The sequence below is a fragment of the Hippoglossus stenolepis genome, chromosome 22 (genome assembly GCF_022539355.2).
Source record: "Hippoglossus stenolepis isolate QCI-W04-F060 chromosome 22, HSTE1.2, whole genome shotgun sequence".
NCBI classification, from domain to species: domain Eukaryota; kingdom Metazoa; phylum Chordata; class Actinopteri; order Pleuronectiformes; family Pleuronectidae; genus Hippoglossus; species Hippoglossus stenolepis.
In genome coordinates, this window is record NC_061504.1 from 18,224,436 (window position 1) to 18,236,935 (window position 12,500).

Below are 12,500 nucleotides of genomic sequence, written 5' to 3' on the forward strand. Positions count from 1 at the left end.
AACTGAAAACATTGGGATCCTCTCCCTCGTGAGTCAAACGTCAATTAAACAATAAAATCTACTGACTCACATTAAAGTGATCAAAGAAATGAATCTAATAAAAATCTAATAATTTAACACAATGTAAATCTTCATGATAAATTCCAAGTGTTTACTGATTAAATAAAAAACAGATGTTTCTTCACATTTGTCTGATTTTAAACTCATTTGTCTTTTGTGTTTTCCTTTGTGTTTCAGAAACGTACGGAGAGTTGGAGCCGACTCCTAAACACTCGTGTTACACTCGTCTGTAATCGTGATTGTTTGGAAAGAAATTGTAAAATATTTATTGTCTGTAAATATTCTAAATATCGCAGAATACATAGCAGAATATGATAAAAAAAACGTATTGATGCTCTGTGGGGCGACAGATTTTAATCTTTGTGAATCCTCGCTTTTCTCTTTTTTATTCCAATTATGTCAGATCTTTTTGCTGTAATTTATTTTGTCTGAATGGTGTATTTATTTTGTAAATGTATCGAGGTGCTGCTGTCCCTCTATATTTTTGTACCATAATGCACTTTAGATATATAAATATAAATATATAAACCATGTTCATTGTTTTTGTGGTTGATTGAAATGAAGAAAAAACGACGGTCGTCTTCTGTGTTTCTTTTGTTCTTCGCTCTGTTCAGACGTTTGTTTCTTTGCTGCTGTTGTTCAGATGTTGTTCAGATGTTTTGTTCGTTGTCTCGCTGCCGTCAGCGTCTGTTTCCTCCACGACTCGCTCTGCTTCTCAACGCCAAAGTTCAGATTGTACATAAACAAACACGGCTGGATATTGTTGTTTGTGGCACTTGCACTGAGATTAACACCCTGTACTGAACGGATTAAACATTTGACAGAAGCTGCTCCGTCTCTGTGTCTTCGATGTCAAAGAACTCAAATAAAACCTGGTGAAGTGATGGGAACTTTACTTATGTTCTTTATTTTCTGCCACCGAGGGAAGATACGTGACTGTGGTGTTCCCCAGGGTTCTATCCTCGGTCCTCATAAGTTTTACATGATATTTTAAAAGTTGATTAACATAAATTCTAAATAAATTCTCATTCTTTGTATATATTTTTTTTCAAGTAAAATTAATCAGACATTTTCTTGTAGCAGATTTTCTGTTTTATGTAACAATAAAAAACAAAACAAAAATGAATATGTCATGAACAAAATCAGTAAATAATGAATCCAGCAGAAAATGAGCAAGATGAACTGTTGAGTTACGTCTCCATCAGCCTGAAGGTCGGAGGCTGTAGCTCTGAACTCAGATTTAAATCCACAGCTTCTGGTTTTGATAGAAATGTTTCATTAAGTTTCCAAAGAACAAAATGGAACCTCCTGAGAAAGTGAAGAACTTTGTGGATCAATGTTTTTGTTTGGAGGCAGATTTGTCAGCAGCCGAGTCAGAGAGTCTGAAATCTTTTCTCGCTCAGATGAGAGAGAAGCTGTTAAAGAAAGAAAAGAAAGTTTGGATCCGTTTCTGGATCTAAATCAAAGCTTGAAACTCGTCCAACACTCGAATCAAAGCGGACGAATAATCAGCAGAAAGAAAACCGACATGTAAAACTAATCCCAGACCCTCAGAGCAACTCAACGAATGTGAGTCAGCTCATGTTGTGTCAGAGATCGTTAAAGTCTCTGTGGAATCTGCTCAGATTCCTGGATCCCAGTTTGTTCTGAAGCTCCAGCCGGACGACATTTATCTGGACCGAGGAAAAAATGAGCCAATTACAAAGTTGAGTCTCTTTATGGTTACGACTGAATGTGAACTGATCTGCTGCTGCTGATGATGATGATGATGATGATGATGATGATGATGCTGGACACTGATCCTCTCAGATGGATCTGATCCAGATGTTCAGAGACAGATGTGATCCGCTGAGAGAAACCATCAACACTCCCTGTGACTCTGAGCGAAACATCACTTTTGTTCTATTTAAATCTAAATACTTTATCTCATGAACAGTTCTCTCTGGAAACTAGAAACAAACAATAAATGTACAGTTTAAACACAGATGATTCACTTCCGGCCACCAGGGGGCGATCCAGGTGTTCTGGCTTCACTTATAGGAGCTTTCATGTCGGCCATCGTCACATTTTGTCTCTCGAACATAAAGTAAACAGACATATAACTCGTTTTGTTTTATTTTATTTTATTAATACTACTATTATTAGAAGTAGAAGTAATATTAATACTAATATTGATATTGGGATTGTTATTCATTTTATTATTATTTTCGGTGTCCTTATTTCTATTGTTATTAATAATAATAATAATAATAACAACAATAATAATATTGTTGTTGTTGTTGTGAATATTAAAACTGTTATTATTATTATTGGTTGATCTCTGTGTGAAACACCGGAAACGCTGTGTGAAAACACGGGGGTTGTAGTTCTCTCTTCACCGCAGCAGGTTGCGCTCACGCGGCCGAACGCCAGTGTCCTACCGCCATGTGAACAGACGAAGAAGAAGATGGCCGTGGTAAAGAACCCGGAAGTGTGTGGTTGATTTAAAGCGCAGAAGAAGAAGCTCCACGTGAGAAACAAAATGCCTCCACCCGGAGGAAAAATCAACAGACCCAAAACTGTGAGTTTATATATATATATATATATATACATGTACTGTGAGATTATACTATGTTATATATACATGTGCTGTGAGTTAATCATACTGATAATGTACACTGTGTAGTGTAGTTACTGTAGTTACAGTACCACCGTAACAGTACCTCATGTAGTTGCAGTACTTCATGTAGTTGCAGTACCTCATGTAGTTGCAGTACTTGATGTAGTTATATGTATGTATATATGTATATCTCGTCTCTTGCAGTATCAGAACTTCTTGTTTTCGCAGGAACTCGGTAAGAAGCTGTTCAAGCGGCGGCGGGTTTTAGGTCGAGAGAAGAAGAAGAAGCGTCAGATCGTCGGCGCTGTGGTCGATGACGGTTTGATCACCATCCATCACCTGAAGAAGAGGAAGTGAGAGAACACTCTTAAATATAATATCAATATATAAACTAGCTTCCATGTGTTTGATCAGATGTATTGATGAGCTGGTTATTAATGGATGCATGATTCCGATCCTGGGTCTCTGGTTTGATTCCTGTCTCATGAAATGATTTCAGCTCGAGTCCGAGGGCGAACATCACTTTGTCGGGGAAGAAGAAGCGAAAGCTGCTCAAACAGCTGATGCACATGCAGCAGGACAAGGCCACGATGGAAGGTAAGAGCTGACCAATCAACATGTCAGGAATCGAGATCCACATTCACTCTTGTGTCGTCCTCAGTGGAAGCAGCAGCTCCACCACAGAAGAAGAAGCAAGACTCGTCTTCAGCTCCACCACAGAAGAAGAAGGACGACTCGTCTTCAGCTCCGACACAGAAGAAGAAGAAGGCGGCGGCGGCGGCGCAGGGACGTCAGGGGGACGTAGAGATGTTCGATACGGAGTGAGGACTTGTTGATGTGGGACAGTCGGGACGAAGTCGACCATGAAGTCATGTGATCGAGTCTCAGGACAAACGAGTGAAGATGTTTCTGAAGAAGTTTGAGTCCCACGAGGACAGAAACGTATGGAAGCTCATTTCTGCCCCAAAACGAAGAAGTCGCTGCTCGTGATTATCGATCCAGATTCTTTAACCGTGACTTCTTCATCGCATCACTGATCACATGACGTTATATAATGTAAACAATTTTTTATCAATATCAACTTTTGTTTCTATCATTTGTGGAGATCTGTTGAAAATGTGTTTCGCTGACGAACCTTGAACCTGTGATTCGTCTTCAGTTCAAAGTTCACACTCTTCAGAGCTTCAGTGACGAGCTGTGAACTCTGAGCTTCAGAAGCTGTTCTGCTCTTCTAGAGATTCAAGGTCTCGGTTCAGAAAATACAGTTTCTATGTTTATCTGTTCTTTAACTGTCGGACACCGTTTCAAAATAAAAGCGCTCGGGTGTTTCTGTTGAGTGAATCCATTCTTTTGTTTTTAAATGCTTTTTATTGTGAAATATTTGCTGGAGTGGAAGATGCGGCTTCATACTGGGTAGTACTGGTATTTATTAGTGTACATAGTTTTATACAAGGAAATACTGCAGTTGTACCAGAAACCTAAAGTTATATTAAACGTAAAGGTGATAGGTAGTTCTCTCTCTCCCTCGCACACTCTGTCTCTCTCTCTTATGCCTGTTGTTCTATTTACTGGACACACACTTATCAATAATTATAAATCCATAATTTGACTAAGATATTAAATCTAATAACTTTTTAACTGTTGACAAATGCATCATTTTATTTTTAAAGCTCTAAAATCCTGAACAAATGAACAAACTCGGGAATATTTTAAGTTTTATAGCAGAAGGAAAGTGTTAGTCTGTTTTTTTAAGGATTGAAATAAAACTAAGTCATATCGACTTAATTAAATGATTGATAATGTAATTTTGTATGTGTTTTAATACAAACATCAAAAGTTAGAAATTTGAAAACCAAAGATTTTAGACTTTATCTGTTTTTTCATAATTTAGTTATATTTTAATTCATGTAGAGTCAGGAACTCAGGCGTCCATGTTGTTTCCATTTGTCTGTTTTGGACCAACATTTCTCAAAAGACCAAAATGAAATGTTGGATTTGTAAATCGATTTATTTACAAGTATTTATCAAAAGATGAAAAATAAAAAATGCAATAAGTCTCCCACTAACACGTCTACCCACAGCGCCCCCCAGCGACCACAGGGTGTTAGTGGTTATTGCCATTACTTGAGATTTTCTACAAATTTATTCCAATGATTCCCCAGTAAAATATTTCCTTTATATTTATCTATAATATAATCATACATTTATATTTATTGTGCCTGCAGAGATTTAATACATTTAAAAACATAATAATTATGTTTCCTGTGAAAAAGATGTGAGGGGATGATAAATGTGATTTTATTTTAGATATGTAATATATTAGTGGTAGTGATATTGGTTGTTATGTGTTTTTGGATCCTCCTCCAGAGGACAAAGACTGAAGTGGGTCAGAGCTTCATGTTCTTCATCTTCCTCCTCCTCCTCCTCCTCCTCTTCATCACCTCATCTCCAGAGCAGCAGCAGAACATTTGTGGATTTGAACCAAACAGAAACTCGGATTCTCCTCATGAAGCTTTAATGAAGCTTTGTGTTAATTGAGCGACATGTCTCCCGGGTCGCTGCAGCCTGCTCCCCGCCTGCTCCCCGCCTCTGACCGGGTCTGAACCGGGTCTGAACCGGGTCGGTGGATCTCCAGGCTCCGGGCTCCACACACCGACTCTTCCTCTGAGCTCTGACCGACGCAGGAGTGACGGATGCGGCGTCGCGGTGATCTGCGTCCTCGGTGAAAAGAAAGGTACGAATGTGGAGCGATGGAGACGTGATGGAGACCCGGGGTAGATGTAAATTAAACCCGGGTACCAGCTGATTAAAACCCGGGTTAGAGCTCATTAAAACCCGGGTTAAATAAAACGTCCCGGCTCAGTGTGACGACATGTTCGCGCGGCAGGTGGAACAAACCAGCGGCGAACTGTTACACAAAGACGGGTGTTAGCATCGAGCAAAGAGGCTACGTTAAAGCATTTAAATGCTTTAGCTTTGTTAGCATTAAGCTAACGATGCGCATTCACAATCAAACATTAAACGGGATTTGTTCGCTTTGTCCAGTTGCCATTAGCCTCGAAGCTAACAAGCTAACGGGGCTATAAGCCTCAGAAGCGACTTTTGTTCGAGGCCTCTGGTCTCCAGCGCGACACCTGCGCGACGTTGTTCGCCCCGTTTCCTTCACATTGAACGGACAAGTCTTCGCCTGTTGTTCGCTCAGCTGTTCGCTGACCTGAACTTTCTCTTCGCCTGCGGTTCTTCTGCCTCATTTAAACTGATGTGATTCTCAGAGATTTTACAAACTTTAATCTTTAATTTATCATTTATAAATATGAATGACAATATCATACGTTAAATAATAAGAAGCAGCTGTCAATCATCATCAAATAACTAATAGAAGCAAACTGATCAGAAACTTGAACAAACATCAGAGAGATAAGAACTGAAAGGACAGAATCATCTTCAACGTCTTCTGGTCCATGTCCCATCTGCTAACATGGAGGAGGTTTATGACTGATGCTGCAGTTAGCCACCAGGGGGCGATCCTGCTTGTTGACCTGGTTAATAACCTGGTTAATGACCTGGTTATTAACCAGGTTATTGACCTGGCTGCTGCTGTGTCAGACGTCAGGAACAGATAAGATGAACTAACACGTCTTGTCTCTAACAGACGGGTTAAAGTCCAGACCTGTGGACTCTGGATCCTCAGAGCTGCCGAGCATCTGATGGAGGAAGCTTCTCTCCGGTGAGTCTCCGAGTCTCCGAGTCTCCGAGTCTCTGACTTTAAGTTTTTATCTGAAACCTGAAGAGTCAAAGCTGCAGAAGTCAACACTGTGGTTTTAGAGAATATTTAACTTCCTGCTGAAATGTTTCCAAAGAATCATTGAATCATGTTCAGATTTACTCGTTAAAATCACAACCGACCTCGTTCAACTTCAGGAGAATCTAAAAAAAGAACCAGTTCCATTTTTAGATTTCTATTTCCACCTCAGACTGGTTTCTATTTCTGTTCGTCTGTTCTATTGTTGTCATCAGATGTGAGACGCAGAGGAAACGTGTTTAGTGACGACTAAAAGGTTTCAAGTCCAATCACGTCCTCAGTTTTAACTTAAAAAAGACAAACAGCTGCAGTTTTAAACTTTATTTAACTTTTAAAAACTCAGATTTAGTTTGTGATTGGTTGTTTAACGATTTCTTATTAGATCAGTTTTTACTAGGGATGCACCGATATGGAAATTCTTGGCCGATACCGATACCGATATTTGTTTATTACTTGCATGTGGCCTTCTTGGTGTGTAACGCCGGGTTTACACCGGGCGCTGAAGCGCCGCCCCGCGCCGCACAGCGTTATTCTCAAGCGCGCAGCCGCCTGGCTGTTCACACCGGACCCGCATTTCTCCGCGTCGGTCAGCCCGCGATTCTCCGCTGGTTGTTGTATGTAACCCGTTCAATGTCGGGTGTGGGGTAAATGACATATTCTCCAAGCAAGCCTTTAGCCCCCTCTCTCTTTTTATCTATATGACTGCTTGTGTGGCTGTAGTGGATGGGCAGAGGGGACATTTAATTATGTGATTGGGAAAATTGGGAAAATTAAAACTCCAGGACAACAGAAGGGGAATACAAAGTATGGGATGCATATTTGATCATTTATATCATATCAAATATGTCATTTATATCGTTTAAAATCATTTTCAGTCTGTTTCCTGGCGCGATCGCTCGCTCGCGCGAAACCATCGGTGAAGAAGGCCTGGCGCGGCCGCATGTGACCGCACAAAGGTTTAACAGGGGTGGATGGGAGGCGCCTGGCTTTCCTTGGCGCTGCGCGGCGCGCGGCGCTTCAGCGCCCGGTGTAAACCCGGCGTCAGTGTACCATAATCTGGATGCCAGATTGGCAGGCTGCAGAAAACATACCAATGAATATCGGCCAATGTTATCGGTGAAAGTCAAGTTTATTACCGATACGCCGATAGCAGTAAACGAGGTGAATATCGGCCGCTACCGATATACGGCCGATACATCGGTGCACCACTAGTTTTTACCTTTAAAGAAACAACGAGTCTCTCATTAACTCAGTTGAATCAGAAGTTTTTATTCCAGTTTGTTTGTCTGAATCGATCCAGTTTACGATTCATTGACTCGTGTTCAGATGTTTTTACAGTTTGTAGAAAATCGTAGATGTTATGTAAAAGTCTTTGCGTCTTCTTCTTCCTCCATCAAACTGCTGCTGCTTTGTTCCACAAGTTGTTTAACACACGTTAGTTTCTACCATCGTTTCTCGACTGTCGTGACATCACGGTGAACGTCACCTGTCAATCAACGGCCTCAAGCTGCTTAAATCTTTATGTCCTGAAACCTTCAAATGAAATCTCATTTGTCGCTGAAACAAAGACGTGACAGTGACGTTGAATAATGTTCCAACACACAATGTCGTTTGTTTTTAGAGAAATAAAAAATCACCTACAAATTAAACATGAATTACTACTTGAAGTAAAGTAAGTTCATGAATTCAACATTAACTCATACAAGCAAATGTTTTTCAAAAATAAGAACTGTTTTCACTCTGTTCATCCATACGTTCAGATTATTATAGTTTTATGATGAATACAAAATGAAACATGAAACATTGTGGTTTGTCACAAAGGGGAAGTTGAACTGAGCTGTTTCCTGCGTCTTCTGCTGCAGAAGGTTTGTGTGAATCTCTGAACTCCTGTCGACGCCAAGTCGTTTCTGATCCGAGAGTCGACCGGCAGCAGCCATGTTTCTTCCAGACGCCAGTCTAACCTCGCAGACACGCCGGCGGCTCGCCTCCGCCGCCGCCGTCCTGCTGATGCTGGCATCACTTCCTGTGTCAGCTGTGGAACCAGAGACGTGTTTCTCCAGACAGCACCAGAGCGCCAGAGTCAACGTCCGAGTGGCCGTGAACAGAGCCGGCACGGTGATGGACACGCGCGTGTTCGGCTCTGAGAGGGACTGTATCCTCGCCTGCTGCTCGGAGGACGTCAAACCAGGTGAGACACAGCGTCTCTGGAGGTCGTTCCAAGGTCACTGTGACCTCTGCTGGTGACCTCTGTCATCGCATCATTCCCAGTGATGATGATGATGCTTTTATACGACTGGAGCACAAACATGTGAAACTTATTAAATATCGAATTAATCTAGTTAAGCTTTAAAGGGGACATAGCATGTCCACTTTACCACAAGTTGATATGGTTCCTTGGGGTCTTAATGAAATGTCTGTAACATACTTTGGTCAAAATACCACAAGGATCATTTCAAACAGCTTTTTACCCTGTATAAAACAGCCCTCCACAGAGCGACCTGTTTTGACTGCCTGTTCCTTTAAATGCTAATGAGCCAGCTCCCCCCCCCCTCTCCCCCATGATTTTAAACGATATAAATGACATATTTTATATGATATAAATGATCAAATATGCATCCCATACTTTGTATTCCCCTTGTTGTCCTGGAGTTTTAATTTTCCCAATCACATAATTAAATGTCCCCTCTGCCCCCACTACAAGCACACAAGCAGACAGACAGAGAGAGAAAGAGAGGTGGGGGGCTATGAAGACCATCATTTACCCCAGAACCCCGACATTCAACGGGTACAACAACAAGCGGAGAAAGCAGAACCGCGGGCTGACCTTATATATACAGTCTATGGGGCTGACCATGTAGGGAGACTTCCAGTTCCTTGTGACGACACAAAACCCAGGAAGCTCAATCGAGTCGCTCAAGCATGACGTGTCTGACGTAGAGGAACCATAACAGTGTTTGGGTTGGTAGACATGAGCCAGATACCCACATTAACCTGGAGAAGCACTAACAAAGTGGAATTTGCATGATATGTCCCCTTTAAATACCTCACTACTGTGTAAAACATTATACATATATATAACATATATAACACCTTTATAAACTGTGTGTGTGTGTGTGTGTGTGTGTGTGTGTGTGTGTGTGTGTGTGTGTGTGTGTGTGTGTGTGTGTGTGTGTGTGTGTGTGTGTGTGTGTGTGTGTGTGTAGGAGCAAAGTGTAACATGGCCGTGTTCAGTGGGAACAAACACTCAGGAGAAGGGAACTGTTTCCTGTTCCACTGTCAGGCGGAGACCGACTGTCCTTTGACCAAAGCTCCAAACGCCACCAACACCTACGACATCTTCAAAGGTCAGCCGCTCGCATCACAGCCGCCATCTTGTTCCTACGCCGACCCGTCACCTGTCAGAGTGATGTCACCACGACAGACAGTCAGCTAGTCGTAGTCAGTTAATCATAGATAGCTATTTTGTTAGTTATTTAGTGAGCTGGTTAATTAGTGAGTTAGTTTGTTAGTTAATTATGTAGTTAGTTAGTTAGTTAGTTGGTGACTAGGTGAGTTAATGAGAGTTAGTTAATGAGTGAGTGGGTGAGTTAGTGGCTGAGTTAGTGAGTTAGTTAGTGAGTGAAGTGAGTGAGTTAGTGGCTTAGTGAGTGGCTTAGTGAGTTGTTAGTGAGTTAGTGAGTCAGTTAGTGAGTTAGTGAGTGAGTGGGTGAGTTAGTTGCTGAGTTAGTGAGTTACTGAGTTAGTTAGTGAGTGAGTGGGTGAGTTAGTTAGTGGCTTAGTGAGTTAGTTACTGAGTTAGTGAGTTAGTGAGTGAGTGGGTGAGTTAGTGGCTTAGTGAGTTAGTTACTGAGTTAGTGAGTGAGTGAGTCTTTAGGTTGTTATTGTTTCTATCTTCTTTGTTTCACAGGTTTGATTCACCCAGCCACAGTGAGACCTGTGACAACAACCACAACACAAACCACCACCACCCCCACGACTTTACCTCCGACTATAACCACCACTACCACACAAAGTACAACAACAACTACACAACCCACCACAACAACAACCACATCCTCACCGCCAACAACCACACAGGCACCAGCCACTAGGACAGCTCCTCCACCCATCATCATCATCGCTACCATGCCTGTGGTAACTCCAGCCCCCACCAGCACCACAACCACTAGACCGACAACGACGACAACTGCACCAACAACGACAACGACAACTGCACCAACAACAACAACGACAACTGCACCAACAACAACAACGACAACTGCACCAACAACGACAACGACAACTGCACCAACAACAACAAAGACGACAACTACACCAACGACGACAACTAAACCAACAACAACAACAACGACAACAGTTTCCAACGTCACCATGAAAAAACCAAATAAAACCAGTAGAAAACAAAATAAAACAACAAAGAAAGTAAAAGCTCATCCTGTGACGACGGCTCAGACTCTGAGCTCCACGACATCACTTCCTGCTGCAACAGCAGAAAAAGAGGATGAACATAGAACTAACAAACCAGAGCCGACCACTCAAATGACCACCACCACCACCACCACCACCCCCTCCTCCCACTAGGACCACCACCACCACCACCCCTCCCCCCACTAGGACCACCACCACCACCACCACCACCACCACCACCACCCCTCCTCCCACTAGGACCACCACCACCACCCCCTCCTCCCACTAGGACCACCACCACCACCACCACCACCACCACCACCACCCCTCCTCCCACTAGGACCACCACCACCACCACCCCTCCTCCCACTATGACCACCACCACCACCACCACCCCTCCTCCCACTATGACCACCACCACCACCACCCCTCCTCCCACTATGACCACCACCACCACCACCACCACCCCTCCTCCCACTGTGTCCACCACCACTACCACCCCCCCTCCCACGGAGCCGTCCACCACGGGGGCGACTCCAGCTGCGAGCCTCATTATCGTCCCTAAAGACGCCGGCCAGAACTCGAGTGCCGGACGGGGGAAAGCGGTAGCGGCTCGGGGGGCAGTGAAGAGCGGCATGGTGGCGTTCATGGTGCTGGGGCTCGCCGTGCTCACGCTGGCTCTGGCTGTCGGTGGACGCAAGGCGATGGAGTCCTTCGACAGACGCCATTACACGAGACTGGAGCTCAACGACCTGCACTATGAGGTGTGAGGAGGACGAACTCACGGAGCTCTGACTTTTCAGGACGGAAGCTCAGAGGGACAATTAACGTGACGAGGTCATGTGACGAAGTTCAGAACGTCTGTTAAACTGTGAGCAAAGCTGAATGTGATTGGTCCGAGAGGTTTGACGTCACTACACAGTCGAGTCTTCACTTTATTTACACTCATATAACTTTATTTATTTCTCTACAATAAGAACACGGACGATGCACTGATTAAATTACTGTGTAGAAACAAAGATGTGAACAAAATCCTCCATCACAGGAAATTCTGATTTTTAAGAAACAAAATCAGATTTTTTATTTATTTTTCATTTAATTTGGAAGAAGTTTGAAATGAAGGTTCATTTAGAATCAGACAGGAAATTAATATTTTCAGCACCGTGATTTAAAATGATATTAGATTTTTTTTTGTATTTTACCACTGTCACGGAAATTCAACAAACAACTTGCACATGATGGAAAATCCATAATTAATATTGTTGATTGTTATATCGTCACATTGTCTGCTCTTATTTTTATTAGCGATTCTCTTCATGTTCAATCTTAAACTTTGTTTTATTTAGTTCTGACTCCAAATCTTCAGATTTTACTTTATGATCTCAAAGATTTATGACTTCTTTGAATTTAAATGTGAAACCTGAAAGGCAAGAATGTTTTTCTTGTTGTGTCCATAGGACTGAATTTTTATAATTATATTTCAGAACCGGATGAGATTATTTACTTTTTATAAATTCTGATTTTGAGTTTTGACCCCACATCTCTAATGTCAATCTCTAAATTTTTAATCAAACCTCGTCGGCAGTTTTCATATTTTCCAAAACATCATATTTTACTTTCCAGCCTCACACA

General features: G+C 42.3%; 3 protein-coding genes across 6 annotated transcripts in view; all 3 read left to right on the forward strand.

Moving 5' to 3' along the window:
• pthlha (parathyroid hormone-like hormone a) overlaps positions 1–944 on the forward strand; it is a 13,915-nt gene extending 12,971 nt beyond the window's left edge. For both annotated transcript variants that reach the window (XM_035146988.2, XM_035146987.2), the window contains exon 4: positions 238–944. The gene's annotated coding sequence lies outside the window, so the exon portion shown is untranslated. The remainder of the gene's footprint in view (positions 1–237) is intronic.
• A 1,522-nt stretch (positions 945–2,466) lies between these two features.
• Positions 2,467–3,987, forward strand: c22h11orf98 (chromosome 22 C11orf98 homolog). Its single transcript, XM_035147401.2, has 4 exons — positions 2,467–2,620; positions 2,888–3,012; positions 3,159–3,256; positions 3,321–3,987. The coding sequence occupies exons 1-4, from the start codon at positions 2,582–2,584 to the stop codon at positions 3,482–3,484; spliced, it is 426 nt and encodes a 141-aa protein (XP_035003292.1). The 5' UTR covers positions 2,467–2,581; the 3' UTR covers positions 3,485–3,987.
• A 1,086-nt stretch (positions 3,988–5,073) lies between these two features.
• On the forward strand, positions 5,074–11,091 carry mansc1 (MANSC domain containing 1). 3 transcript variants are annotated; one of them, XM_047338581.1, is made up of 5 exons: positions 5,074–5,393; positions 6,312–6,386; positions 8,283–8,649; positions 9,665–9,805; positions 10,369–11,091. In XM_047338581.1, the coding sequence occupies exons 3-5, from the start codon at positions 8,397–8,399 to the stop codon at positions 11,040–11,042; spliced, it is 1,068 nt and encodes a 355-aa protein (XP_047194537.1). In that variant the 5' UTR covers positions 5,074–5,393; positions 6,312–6,386; positions 8,283–8,396; the 3' UTR covers positions 11,043–11,091. The 3 variants fall into 3 exon arrangements, with proteins under 3 accessions (XP_047194537.1, XP_047194536.1, XP_047194538.1); XM_047338580.1 differs by having other exon boundaries at positions 8,324–8,649; XM_047338582.1 differs by lacking the exon at positions 6,312–6,386 and having other exon boundaries at positions 8,324–8,649.
• Positions 11,092–12,500: the final 1,409 nt, after the last annotated feature.